This window comes from Dama dama, chromosome 2 (genome assembly GCF_033118175.1).
Source record: "Dama dama isolate Ldn47 chromosome 2, ASM3311817v1, whole genome shotgun sequence".
In the NCBI taxonomy this organism is placed as follows: domain Eukaryota; kingdom Metazoa; phylum Chordata; class Mammalia; order Artiodactyla; family Cervidae; genus Dama; species Dama dama.
The window spans coordinates 44,085,399-44,099,854 of record NC_083682.1 but is presented as its reverse complement, the minus strand read 5'-3'; the positions used below and the strand labels follow the sequence as shown (position 1 = coordinate 44,099,854).

At 38.8% G+C, this 14,456-nt stretch overlaps 1 protein-coding gene across 1 annotated transcript; it reads left to right on the top strand.

The window, feature by feature from the left end:
- Positions 1 to 1,121: 1,121 nt before the first annotated feature.
- On the top strand, positions 1,122 to 6,825 carry LOC133067590 (tripartite motif-containing protein 64-like). The gene is made up of 5 exons (XM_061158535.1): positions 1,122 to 1,532; positions 2,030 to 2,125; positions 2,807 to 3,045; positions 5,187 to 5,296; positions 6,341 to 6,825. The coding sequence occupies exons 1-5, from the start codon at positions 1,122 to 1,124 to the stop codon at positions 6,823 to 6,825; spliced, it is 1,341 nt and encodes a 446-aa protein (XP_061014518.1).
- The last annotated feature ends 7,631 nt before the right edge of the window (positions 6,826 to 14,456 follow it).

Sequence of the window (14,456 nt, the reverse complement as noted above, 5' to 3'; positions counted from 1 at the left end):
ATTGTTATAGTGAGAACATTCACCAGTTCAAAATATGACATACTCGGAATATCTGAACTGACTCCAGGAAAAATTGTTTTCCTAAACTAGCAATGTTATATATATATACATTTTTTTTTTGTCTTGAAAGGAATAGTTTTGTTAATTTAAGTTGTAAGTAAACACTGACCAGTTTACAGTTTCAGAATGCCCAAGTTAAAGAAAACATTAATTATATTGTTTAAATTATTCACAAACAATTTTATTTGGCTTTAGAAAAGCATATATGTCACTTTAAAGGCAGAAGGCTTAGAGAACTTTAGCGAAGAGACAAAGTGTGTGTTAGTGTGGGTTGTAAGTAGGGGAAAATGGAGAGAGAGAGACAGATTGAGATTATATATATGCTTTTGTACCAATCAGCTGACAAAAGTTACTCTGGATTCATCCTAATATTTATCCTCAGGTTAACTTTAAACAAAAAAATAGTTGCAAGTGACTCTTTTATCTAATTTCATCCTTTTTATTATAGCAAGAATAAAACCTGTCTGTAGTCACCATTTCCAGGTTTGTACTGTGTTTCTGCTTAGTCATTCAGTCATGCCCAACTCTTTGCAACCCCATGGACTGTAGCCCACCAGGCTCCACTATCCATGGGATTTCCCAGGCAAGAACACTGGGACCAGTTGCCATTTCCTTCTCCAGGGGATCTTCCCAACCCAGGCCTCCAACCCACATTTCCTGTTTCTCCTAAATTGTAGGCAGATTCTTTACCCACTGAGCCACTGGGGAACTCCAGGTGCAATCGTGGTAAAGAACCCACCTGGCAATCCAGGACGCTTAAGAGACATGGGCTCAGTCCATGGTAGCAAACATCCCCTGGAGGCGGGCACAGCAACCTATTCCAGTATTCTTGTCATGAGAATCCCATGATCAGAGCGTGGTGAGCTACAGTCCATAGGGTCACAAAGAGGTGGACACGAGTGAGCGACTAAGCATGCAGGGTTGTGTTGGGGTTTAGCAAATATGGAAATTATACAGAGTTCAAGACAGGACTGGGCCAAAGGCTTTATTTCCCCTGATCCAGGCAGAAGAAAGACTTTTTCTCTTGCCCTCTCTTATTTGTCTCTTTAACATTTAGAAATATGGATTCAGATGAGCTGGAAGCCTTCCAGCAGGAACTCACCTGCTCCATCTGTATGAACTGCTTCCTGGACCCCGTCACCATAGACTGTGGGCACAGCTTCTGCCGTCCCTGTCTGAGCCTTTGCTGGGAAGAAGACCAGACTCCAAGGAGCTGCCCTGAGTGCAGGGGAATATCAGAGAGGCCTGATTTCAAAACCAATACTGCCCTCAAGAGGCTGGCTTCCCTTGCAAGACAGGCCAGAGCTGACCACGTCCACCGCTCTGAGGAGCAGATCTGTGAGACACACCAGGAAGCCAAAGGCCTCTTCTGTGAGGCTGACCAGACCCTGCTCTGCGGGCCCTGCTCTGAACGCCCCGAGCACGCAGCTCACAGCCACAGTCCGATACACAGGGCTGCTGAGGAGTCCCGGGTAGGTGATGCCTCTAGAGCAGTTTGGGATGTAGAGGCTCCTAAGTCAGAGAGGAAGACGAGGATGCTATGATGGTGACGGGATGGAGACAGTGGAGGTGGGATTTCTGGATGTGGATCCTCACGTATAATGTGTCCTGTCAGTGTTGTTGCCCAGTTGTCCACACATGTGGAAATACAGCCTCCCGGGGCGGGTGGCACCAGGGCCCCAGGCTTCTGATGGGGGCTTGAGGCTTTCTTAATCAACCTATATAAATGTGTAAGTCTCAATTTATTAGGGTATGGATTTTGTTATCTGTAACTTTCCCCCTGTTCTCTAGCATACACTTCTGTCACTATCACATTCAAGCGTTAGATTCAGATTAATGTGGGAAAATCTGACCGCAGCATCCTAACTAAAGGTTTCTGTGTAACCAACAACTGCCTTTGCTCATGAATAAGGGGATGAAATTTACGGTCTCATCTTCCATGTCACTAAATCCCATGGGTATTTTGCAGGAAAATTTTCTGAAGAGAATGGGCTCTTTATGGAAAAAGAGAGAAGAAATGCAACTCATTCTGAACCAGGAAGCTAAAAAAGCTTGGTCATTTAAGGTAAGAATAAAAAGTTACTATTTATTTGTATAGATAGTTATATAATTCTAGCTCTTTGGTCCATTTAAGTTCTCATTGGTCTCTTCCCTGGAAAAGGTGTGGTTTCAAATGAACTATCAGTGATCACAATTGAAACAGGCCAATGCATGCTAGTTAAAGGATGCTAGTACATGGGAAAACCACAGCATGAAGTGTTCCTAGGCCAAATTTTGAAGATTTGAATACAACTTTTCAAATGAAAATGAAGTATAAGACACATTGCCCTAAGTGTGATTAGTGAAGTAGGAGAGGTGAATAGAGTAGTATCTAGAGGGAAAATAGAGCATATTTTAAAAACTGTACAAAGTGAGGTTTACCTCATTAACAGATATTTAGAAAAATCAAGGAAAGGGACAAGAGAAAGGCAAGATTCATGTCAGAGAAGAAATAATGAATAGAGTAAGAACCTTAGAGAATCCTCCTAGGGAGAGAGCTTGGACCCCTCAGATGGCTTGATTCAAGGAAAGAAGGATACTAGGAACTCAGAGAATGCATGGACAGGAAAGACCAGCAGATACAGGACCTTTGATGTGTGAGGCAAAAACTTTGCCAAGAGCTTTCTTGATGACCTCAAGGAAATATTATTTGAGTTTTGTTTTGAATGTGAGCATAAGCAATGCTTTGAATCCACTATCCCCTCAGAAATATGTGGCCCTAAGGAAGGTAATGATTAAATTTGAATATCAGAGGAGGCATCCATTGCTCCAGGAGGAGGAGAAACTGCATCTGGACGCTCTGAAGAAAGAAGCCAAGGAGATTTGTCTACAACTCAAGGAGAGTGTGTTCAGAATGACTCAACAGAGAGAAAGTCTGAAACAAATGTACAGAAAGCTGACTGAGATGTGCCACAAGCCAGACATGGAACTGCTCCAGGTAAGAAAGGAGTGTCCGTCCTCAGAGAAACACTCTTCTAGACAAGTTGCTGTGACACTGAAATGTTCCCTGCATATACCGTTACTCTCAGCTAAGAAAGGATTTTCCTTCACCCCCATTATTTTATTTGTCCACTCCCCTATTTTATCATATCCTGGTAACTTTTGGAAGATGTTTTGCCCATTTCCTAGCTAAAATAGGACTTTTTTTTTTTTTTTTTTTTTTTTTTTTTTTTTAGTGTGATCAGGGGTACTATCCAGATAAGTTTCCAAGATCAGCAAAATTCCATAACCAGGAGAATGTTAACTTTCATGGAGTAAATCTAAATGTGTTCCCCTAAACCCTTGTCATTCCCTGTTATCCCAGATTTTCTGGAGATACTAGTCATCAATTTCCATGCACTCTATAATTCACTTTATATGGTTCCCTGTTTTGGTTTATTGTTTTCATAGATGGTGAGCTCTGTCCTTGGGAGTAGCACTGGGCAATGAGTGACATTGGAATCCTAGATGTTGTTACATCATTATATACTCTTCATGGCTCCCTTCCTTCCTTAATGTGCACTGAGGAAGCCCATCATATTTTAGTTTAAGCTCTGTTACAATGCCTTCTGACTGTTCCTTAGAAGAGAATTAGCAAAACAGTATCTTATTGAATAAAGAATAGAGAAGAAGATGCAAAAAGACAGAAATCTCATGATTAACATGATCTTTTTTTTTCTCCTTGCAGGCCATGGGAAATGTATTGGAAATGTGAGTATACACTAATGATTTTTTATTTCTGGAAAAGTTGTTCTCTTTTTGATGAAATGGATGCACAGTCGTTCCTTAGTGCCATGGGAGATTGTTTTCAGGTCCTCCCCAATATCTAAATTCCAGAATGCAGGATTCCTTATACAAAATGCCTTGGTATTTTCAGTTAACTTACAAGAATACTCCCTTACACTTTGTCATCTCTAGACTACTTATAACAGCAAATATACACAAGGTAAATTGCATATTATTCAAAAAATTCCCTGGTATGTGGAATTTTCAAGTTTTACTTTCTGGAAATTTCTTCTCCAATTTTTTTATTCAAAACCAGGAGTAAGAATGGAGGAATAGATAGACTGGGGATTTGGGATTGACATTTACACACTGCTATATTTAAAATTATATATAAAATAGTAGGTCCAACAAGGACTTCAATAAAATACATAAATATGTATTTATACATAAAATATATAAATAAATAAGTACATAAGTAAGCAACTCAGAATTTACAAATTGAATCCACATGTGAATCCATAGGTGCAGAACCTTCAATATCATCTTTGTGGCTATTTTCTATTTTATTTCAAAAGAATTTCAGGGCCTTCTGATCCTTGGTCTCAGAAGTTTCCTTTTCATTTTGCTGAAATCAAATATATCTGAAAACATTCTGACATGCTGGACTTTGTTTCAGCCACTCACCCCATCTTCTCCAACCTCACCACAATAAAACTTTGGAAGGAATTTGCTAAGATATCACAGAGGAAGCACCTATGCTTGTGAGTTGGAAGGTGAGAAAGGCCTGAAAGAGACAAATTCCCTAAGAATGAGAAGAGGAACTGTGCTTTTGCTCAGAGGAGTAGCAGTGACTCAGCATGGTCCATCGTTGCAAGCTCCCTCGTAAGAAGGACCTCAGAGGGAGTGGCTTTCTGCTGCACACTAAGTTAGACTTTCAGACCAAGGTAACCAGGTTGGAATTGGAATCCCTTGCTGGTCTGACAAGAGCAAACAGGTCTGGATCAATGAACTCTTCCTTGTAGACACTGAATGCATCCTTGATGACTACTTGCTGACTGCAATCTCAAAGGCTTAGCCTGAATTTTTTCTCTCTGTAAAATGCCCAGGATCTTTGCATTATCTGAGACGGAATAGAGGAAGGGAATGAGGTTCAATGAGTGGAAAACTGGACTAATATTTGAGAATAATGGAGAAGTTGAAATTTGATATAATTTATATTTAGTAAACAGTATGGTAATGCTTTTATATTCCCAACTGTGTAGAATATATTGTATATGCAATTAACCAAAAATAGGAGAATTCTAACAAAATGTCCTGGGTTAAAAGCTGCTTTTGTGCAATAGTCATGTGTTTAGACTTTGGCCTTGAAATGTATTGGATATCATTTGTTTCAGGACCAACTTGGCACATATGCAGAAGCCTCAGCCAGTGAACCCAGAGCTCACTTGCTGGCCTGTCACTGGAATCCTACACATGCTGAACAACTTCAGAGGTAAGGGTCAGCCCTGTGATGATCAGGACTATGCTTCATTAGAGTTTCCTAGAAAGGAACCTTCTTTTGTTGTTATTTTGTTTTTTCCTGAAATATGATAGTACTTAACTTCCCAAAGTGGTAACATCTTTTCTGCCTGTGTAGTCAGATTACAGAAGTCAAAGTTGACCTTTGCCACCTGTAGTTTACTGAAAATACAAAACCAGATACATACATTAAGTTACAACTGGCATAAGGGAAGCAATAGTAGAACAACCAGGATGCTCATGTTGTTATAAAGAGAATATTTAGCTTCATGAGGAGCCATCAACTTTGTGTTTATTCAGGTTATTTCACTCTTGAAAGATTAATAGTGGTATTTCTGGTTTTGAATGTGTTCTGCATTTCATGTGCATTTGTTATGTATTGTACAGAGAATATTTATTACTCCTAAAATAAGGACTAATTTACAAAACAGATTAAGATTGGCTTATGCCAGATAACTGTAATGCTCTTAGATCAACCTCAGGACAACTGAAAGGCAAGGGATAAGGGAACATGGTTAGCCAGAATATCCTTTCAGAAGCTGCAAAACTATGCATTTATGGATTTCTATCAAATGTTTAGGCCTTTGAGAAAGTAATAGATAGAAAATACACCCCAGTAAATTTTCACTTGACAGCAAAGTGCCATCTATCTATTAAATAATATTAAAGACAAAGAACACAAGAAAGTTTTCTAAACAAAAGATAAAATATATTTTAGGTGAACTCTGAAATAAACTATCAAGAGATTGACGTTAAAGACTTCACACAGTTTATAATGTATCTTGGGGGTTTTTTTGTTTGTTTGTTTTTTCCATTTCTATATGATTTGAGGCATTCTATACGCTGTAGAGAGAATGATAACTCCTGTTGTTCATTGAAGAGCCAGTCTGAACTCCTTTTGCTTTGTTCTGTGTTTACTTGGGGGAGGAAAAATGAAAAAAGGCAGGGGGTAGAGAGCCTCTGCCTCTCAGAGACATGGAAATTCCACTTGCTAACCTGGTTTTTTGTCTTTCTACAGTGGATAATGTTCTGACTCAGACAACCATTCACCATGTGAGCCTTGATGATGCAAGTGTGATGTCGGGAGATGACCCCCATGGCCTGTCCAGACAGTTCGATGGTGGGGAGAGCTTTGTGGCCTGGGGAGCTCAGGCTTTCACTTCCGGGAGGCATTACTGGGAGCTGGATGTGACACACTTCTCCAACTGGATTCTGGGGGTCACTAAAGATATCTTGACAAGTGATACTATTATCCGTATTAATTATGAAGAAGCATTTCTTCTATTTTCTGAAAAAGTGAACGACCAGCATAGTCTCTTCACCAACTCCCCACCCTTAGTTCAGTTTGTGAAAAGGCCTCTGGGTAGGATTGGAGTGTTCCTGGATTATGACAATGGAGCTGTGAGCTTCTATGATGTTTCCAGAGGATCCCTCATATACAGTTTCCTTCCTTCCTCCTTCTCCTGCCCTCTGAAGCCTTTCCTTTGCCTTAAGTCTCCATGAATTACCTAGTTCCATGACCATATTTTTGAAATTCTTCCCTGAGGAAGTTTCTGTCTTAAACCTCATGCAAGGTCACAGAATGATACCTGACCATGTCGGAGCACACTGCAACTTAATGAAACATAATGATTTTATGTTTATAAAATGTCTTAATCATGTTGAATGTATAAATTTTTTAATAAAGTTTCTTAACACAAAAATGCATTATGGAGTATCTCATAGAATAAAATCAATTGCTTTCACTTTTTAAATGATGGGTTTATTAAAATGAAAGTTACATATCATAAAGATTAGCCTATTTAAAGTATATAACCCAGTTGCTTTTTTATTTTTATTTATTTATTTATTTTTCATTTATTGATATTAGTTGGAGACTAATTACTTTATAATATTGTAGTGGTTTTTGCCATACATTGATTAGAATCAGCCATGGATTTACTTGTGTTCCCCATCCTGAACCCCCCTCCACCTCCTTCCCCATCCCATCCCTCTGGGTCATCCGAGTGCATCAGCCCTGAGCAGTGTCTCACGCATCAAACCTGGACTGGCAATCTGTTTCACAATTGATAATATACATGTTTCAATGCTATTCTCTCAGATCATCCCACCTTCGTCGTCTCCCACAGAGTCCAAAAGTCTGTTCTATACATCTATGTCTCTTTTTCTGTCCTGCATATAGGGTTATCGTTACCATCTTTCTAAATTCCATATATATGTATTAGTATACCGTATTGGTCTTCATCTTTCTGGCTTACTTCACTCTGTATAATGGGCTCCAGTTTCATCCATCTCATTAGAACTGATTCAAATGAATTCTTTTGAATGGCTGAGTAATATTTCATTGTGTATATGTACCACAGCTTTCTTATCCACTCATCTGCAGATGGGCATCTAGGTTGCTTCCATGTCCTGGCAATTATAAACAGTGCTGTGATGAACATTGGGGTACACGTGTCTCTTTCATTTCTGGTTTCCTCAGTGTCTATGCCCAGGAGTAGGATTGCTGGGTCATATGGCAATTATATTTCCAGTTTTTTAAGGAATCTCCACACTGTTCTCCATAGTGGCTGTACTAGTTTGCATTCCCACCAACAGTGTAAGAGGGTTCCCTTTTCTCCACACCCTCTCCAGCATTTATTGCTTGTAGAATTTTGCATAGCAGCCATTCTGACTGGTGTGAAATGGTACCTCATTGTGGTTTTGATTTGCATTTTTCTGATAATGAGTGATGTTGAGCATCTTTTCATGTGTTTGTTAGCCATCTATATGTCTTCTCTGGAGAAATGTCTCTTTAGTTCTTTGGCCCATTTTTTGATTGAGTCGTTTATTTTTCTGGAATTGAGCTGCAGGAGTTGCTTGTATATTTCTCAGATTGTTTCTTTGTCCATTGCTTCATTTGCTGTTATTTTCTCCAATTCTGAAGGCTGTCTTTTCACCTTGCTTATAGTTTCCTTTCTTGTGCAAAAGCTTTTAGGTTTCATTAGGTCCCATTTGTTTATTTTTGCTTTTATTTCCAATATTCTGGGAGGTGGGTCATAGAGGAGTGCCAGTACCATACTGTTTTGATGACTGTGATTTATGTCAGAGAATGTTTTGCCTATGTTCTCCTCTAGGAGTTTTATAGTTTCTGGTCTTACATTTAGATCTTTAATCCATTTTGAGTTTATTTTTGTGTATGGTGTTAGAAGGTGTTCTAGTTTCATTCTTTTACAAGTGGTTGACCAGTTTTCCCAGCACTACTTGTTAAAGAGGTTGTCTTTTTTCCATTGTATATCCTTGCCTCCTTTGTCGAAGAGAAGGTGTCCATAGGTATGTGGATTTATCTCTGGGCTTTCTATTCTGTTCCATTGATCTATATTTCTGTCTTTGTGCCAGTACCGTACTGTCTTGATGATTTTGGCTTTGTAGTAGAGCCTGAAGTCAGGCAGGTTGATTCCTCCAGTTCCATTCTTCTTTCTCAAGATGGCTTTGGCTATTTGAGTTTTTTTTTTTTTTTTTTTTTTTTTTGTATTTTCATACAAATTGTGAAATTATTTGTTCTAGTTCTGTGAAGAATACCGTTGGTAGCTTGATAGGGAGTGCATTGAATCTATAGATTGCTTTGGGCAGTATACTCATTTTCACAATATTGATTCTTCCAATCCATGTACATGGTATATTTCTCCGTCTATTTCTGTCCTCTTTAATTTCTTGCATCAGTGTTTTATAGTTTTCTATATATAGGTCTTTTGTTTCTTTAGGTAGATATATTCCTAAGACCATCCCCGTGGAAAAGAAATGCACAAAGGCAAAATGGTTGACTGAGGAGGCCTTACAAATAGCTGTGAAAAGAAGAGAAGTGAAAAGCAAAGGAGAAAAGGAAAGATATTTCCATTTGAATGCAGAGTTCCAAAGAATAGCAAGGAGATATAAGAAAGCCTTCCTTGGCAATCAATGCAAAGAAATAGAGGAAAACAACAGAATGGGAAAGACTATAGATCTCTTCAAGAAAATTAGAGATACCAAGGGAACATTTCATGCACAGATGGGTTCAATAAAGGACAGAAAAGGTATGGGCCTAACAGAAGCAGAAGATCTTAAGAAGAGGTGGCAAGAGTGCACAGAAGAACTGTACAAAACAGATCTTCATGACCCAGATAATCACAATGGTGTGATCACCCACCTAGAGCCAGACATCCTGGAATGTGAAGTCAAGTGGGCCTTAGAAAGCATCACTATGAACAAAGCTAGTGGAGGTGATGGAATTCCAGTTGAGCTATTTCAAATCCTGAAAAATGATGCTGTGAGAGTGCTGCCCTCAATATGCCAGCAAATTTGGAAAATTCAGCAGTGGACACAGGACTGGAAAAGGTCAGTTTTCATTCCAATCCCAAAGAAAGACAATCCAAAAGAATGCTCAAACTACTGTACAATTGCACTCATCTCACACGCTAGTAAAGTAATGCTCAAAATTCTCTAAGCCAGGCTTCAGCAGTACGTGAACCATGAACTTCCAAATGTTCAAGCTGGTTTAGAGAAGGCAGAGGAGCCAGAGATCAAACTGCCAACATCTGCTGGATCATCAAAAAAGCAAGAGAGTTCCAGAAAAAAAACATCTATTTCTGCTTTATTGACTATGTCAAAGCCATTGACTGTGTGGATCACAATAAACTGTGGGAAATTCTGAAAGAGATGGGAATACCAGACCACCTGACCCACCTCTTGAGAAACCTGTATGCAGGTCAGGAAGCAACAGTTACAACTGGACATGGAACAGACTGGTTAGAAAAACTAAAGAGCCTCTTGAACAAAGTGAAAAAGGAGAGTGAAAAGTTGGATTAAAGCTCAACATTCAGAAAACTAAGATCATGGCATCTGGTCCCATCACTTCATGGCAAATAGATGGGGAAACAGTGGAAACTGTGTCAGACTTTATATTTTTGGGCTCTAAGATCACTGCAGATGGTGATTGCAGCCATGAAATTAAAAGACGCTTACTCCTTGGAAGGAAAGTGATGACCAACCTAGATAGCATATTAAAAAGCAGAGACATTACTTTGCCAACAAAGGTCCGTCTAATCAAGGCTATGGTTTTTCCAGTGGTCATGTATGGATGTGAGAGTTAGACTATGAAGAAATCTGAGGGTGGAAGAATTGATGCTTTTGAACTGTGGTGTTGGAGAAGACTCTTAAGAGTCCCTTGGACTGCAAAGAGATCCAACCAGTCCATCCTAAAGGAGATCAGTCCTGGGTGTTCATTGGAAGGACTGATGCTGAAGCTGAAACTCTAATCCTTTGGCCACCTCATGTGACGAGTTGACTCATTGGAAAAGACCCTGATGCTGGGAGGCATTGGAGGCAGAAGGAGAAGGGGACAACAGAGGATGAGATGGCTGGATGGCATCACCGACTCGATGGACATGAGTTTGAGTAGACTCCAGGAGTTGGTGATGGACAGGGAGGCCTGGCGTGCTGCGATTCATGGGGTCGCAAAGAGTTGGACAGGACTGAGCAACTGAACTGAACTGATTCCTAAGTATTTTATTCTTTCTGTTGCATTGGTGAATGGTATTGTTTCGTTAATTTCTCTTCCTGTTTTCTCATTGTTAGTTTATAGGAATGCTAGGGATTTCTGTGTGTTAATTTTATATCCAGCAACTTTACTATATTCATTGATTAGCTCTAGTAATTTTCTGGTAATTGCTTTTTTAATATACAAAAATTTGTGGAACCAAGAGCTATGTAATTCCAGAACATATGCATCACCCTAGAAAGAAATCAATGCCCATTAACATTTATTCACCATTGCCCCTCCCCCTTCTGATGTCACCTTCAATCTAGTTTTATTCCTCATGGATTTTTTTTCTTTATATATATATATATATATATATACACACACATATAATTGAAGTATAATTGACTTGCAGTCCTTCAGATGCATAGCAACATGATTCAGTTATACATATATACAAATATTATTTTTCAGACTATTTTCCATTATAGATTATTATAAGATATTGACTACAACGTCTCTGTGCTATACACTAAGACTTTGTTGCTTGTTGGATATCTATATTTTAAATTATAAATCTAGAATTCTGTTCATGTTGTCAAATAAATGGATTCAAAATATCATAAATGTTTTAGTTAAGCAAAAGTTTATGTTTTCTAAAATATATATATTATGCATATTCTTTATATATATATGAATATATATATGAAGTATATATATATATGAATATATATATGAAGTATATATATATGAATATATATATGAAGTATATATATATATATATGAATCCAAAAGCTTTTTGACTACACTTGATAAAGTCTTGAGAAAGAACATCAAAAAGAAAAAGAAGGGATGGAGAAATTGGAAAACGTAAACCAAATGAAATAGGAGCAATGAACATGAAATAGAAAAAGTGAAACAAACTAGATAAAAATAAAATATCATCATACAGTCCAGCCTAGCCCACCAGGCTCCTCTACCATGGGATTTTTCAGGCAAGAATACAAGAGTGGATTGATGTTTCCTCCTCCAGAGAATCTTCCCGACCCAGGGATCAAACCCGCATCTCCTATGTCAACTGCTTATCAGGAGGATTCTTTACCACTGAGTCACCGGGGAAGCCTATTTAAATGTACCTCAAGTTTATCAAATTAATCTAGAAGTAAATTTGAGAAACACCATCTTGGGTATTTGTGGTTCATGTTGACATATCACAGGACATGTGAGATTTATAAAAAAAAAAATCTAAGAAACTTTGTACAACTCATTACTTACCAAAAATGTGTGTCCATGGAACCCTCTTTCCTAAAATTGTTTATCAAAAGCTCAGAGCTCCAGTGGATTGAGGGACATACTGTGAACAAAGTCTATTTAAAATGCACATTTAATGGGAAAAAAAAGAAAAACAATCCTAACTCAAAACACTGGCTTAATTTTTGAATGTTTTCTGTCTTGCAAAATATAATCAAATCACACATTTAACATTGCATCAACATCTTTTGTTCTATTAAGAAAAATGAAGCACTTCAGCTACAGCTTTCTTATTCTCAAAAGACTGGATTCCCAGCAAAGGGGAAATATGTGCTACACTCAGTGTTATTCAAAGGAAATATGAACTTTTAAGTTCCTGGTAGGGCTTGATCATTTTTATTTAATGTTTTTATTGTATCTTCCCTTTTGACTCTGCTGGTAAAGAATCTGCCTGCAATGCGATAGACCTGGGTTCAATCCTTGGGTTGGGAAGATCCCCTGGAGAAGGGAACGGCTACCCACTCCAGTAATCTGGACTGGAAAATTCCATGGACTGTATAGTCCATGGGGTTACAAAGAGTCAGACACGACTGAGCGGCTTTCAATTTTATTATGGATGATATCTACCAGCAGAGCATAGGTGACCATTCAACCTTGTCCTGCCTTATAAATTAAACAGGAGTGTTAGAACTAGAATAGCTTGTTTCTCTATGTAAAATAATTAACAAAGGGAAAGGGCTTCCCTGGTGGTTCAGTTGGTAAAGAATCCACCTGCAATGCAGGAGACTGCCTTCAGCAGAGTAGACCCAGGCTTGATCCCTGGATAGGGAAGATCCCCTGGAGAAGGAAATGGCAACCCACTCCAGTATTCTTACCTGGGAAATCCCAAGGACAGAGGAGACTGACAGGCTACAGTCCATGGGATCGCAAGAGTCAGACATGACTTACTGACTAAATCAACACCAAAATAATTACATGCAATTTTGGGGGGTCAAGCACAAGTAGAAGTGCATACAGGCACATGTTTTCATCCGCCTAGCCAGCCTATGTCTTTTTGTTGGTGCATTTAATCCATTTACATTTAAGATAATTAATAGTATATGTGATCTTATTACCATTTTCTTCATTGTTTTGGGTTTATTTTCTGTAAGTCTTTTCCTTCTCTTGTGTTTCCTGCCTAGAGAAGTCCTTTTAGAATTTGTTGTAAAGCTGGTTTGGTGGTGCTGAATTTTCTTAACTTTTGCTTGTCTGGGAAGATTTTGATTTCTCCATCAAATATGAATGAGTCTTGCTGGATAGAGTGTTCTTTGTTGTAGGTTCTTCCCTTTCATCACTTTAGATATGTGGTGCCACTCCCTTCTGTCTTGTATAGTTTCTGTTGAGAAATCAGCTGATAACCTAATGGGAGTTCCCTTGTATGTTATTTGTCATTTTCCCCTTGTTGCTTTTGATATTTTATCTTTGCCTTTAATTTTTGTCAGTTTGTGTCTTGTTGTATTCCTCCTTGGCTTTAGCCTACCTGGGACTCTCTGTACTTCCTGGAGTTGGTTGACTATTTCCTTTCCCGTGTTAGCGAAGTTTTCACCTGTTATCTCTATAAATATTTTCTCAAGTCCTTTCTCTCCTTCTTCTCCTTCTGGGACCCCTACAATGTGAATGTTGGTGTGCTTAATTTTGTCCCAGAGGTGTATTCATTTTTTTTTAATTTTCATTCTTTTTTCTAAATTCTGTTCTGCGGCAGTGATTTCCACTACTCCGTCCACCAGGTCATTTATCCATTCTTTTGCTTCAGTTATTCTGCTATTGATTTCCTTCTAGTATATTATTCATCTCTATTGGCTTGTTGTTTAGTTCTTGTAGGTCTTTGATAACATTTCTTACATCTTCTCCATTGTTTTCCTGAGATCCTGAATCATCTTCACTATCTGAATTCTTTTTCTGGAAGGTGGGCTTCTCTGGTGATTCAGAGGTTAAAGCGTCTGCCTGCAGTTCAGGGGACCTGGGTTCAATCCCTGGGTCGGGAAGATCCCCTGGAGAAGGAAATGGTAACCCACTCCAGTATTCTTGCCTGGAGAATCCCATGGATGGAGGAGCCTGGTAGGTCCATGGGGTCGCAAAGAGTAGGACACGACTGAGCGACTTCACTCACTTCACTTGCCTATCTCCACTTCATTTAGTTATTTTTCTGGACTTTTATCTTGTCCCTCCATCTGGAACATAACTTTCCAGTTTTTCATCATAATGAACTTTCTATAATGTGGGTTTTCTTCTAGTCACTGTGGGATTATGGTTCTTCCTGCTTTTTCTCTCTACCTTCTGATGGAGGGGGCTAAGAGGCTTGGATAAGCTTGTGGTAAAGGACTGGTGGTGGGAAACACTTGGTGTTGCT

Bases quoted from the DNA above. Each gene is read 5' to 3' on its own strand.
- LOC133067590 (XM_061158535.1), top strand. From the start codon at position 1,122: ATGGATTCAGATGAGCTGGAAGCCTTCCAGCAGGAACTCACCTGCTCC. The intron at 2,126-2,806 runs GTAAGAATAAAA...CTATCCCCTCAG, and splicing joins AAAAAGCTTGGTCATTTAAG to AAATATGTGGCCCTAAGGAA. The intron at 5,297-6,340 runs GTAAGGGTCAGC...GTCTTTCTACAG, and splicing joins CATGCTGAACAACTTCAGAG to TGGATAATGTTCTGACTCAG.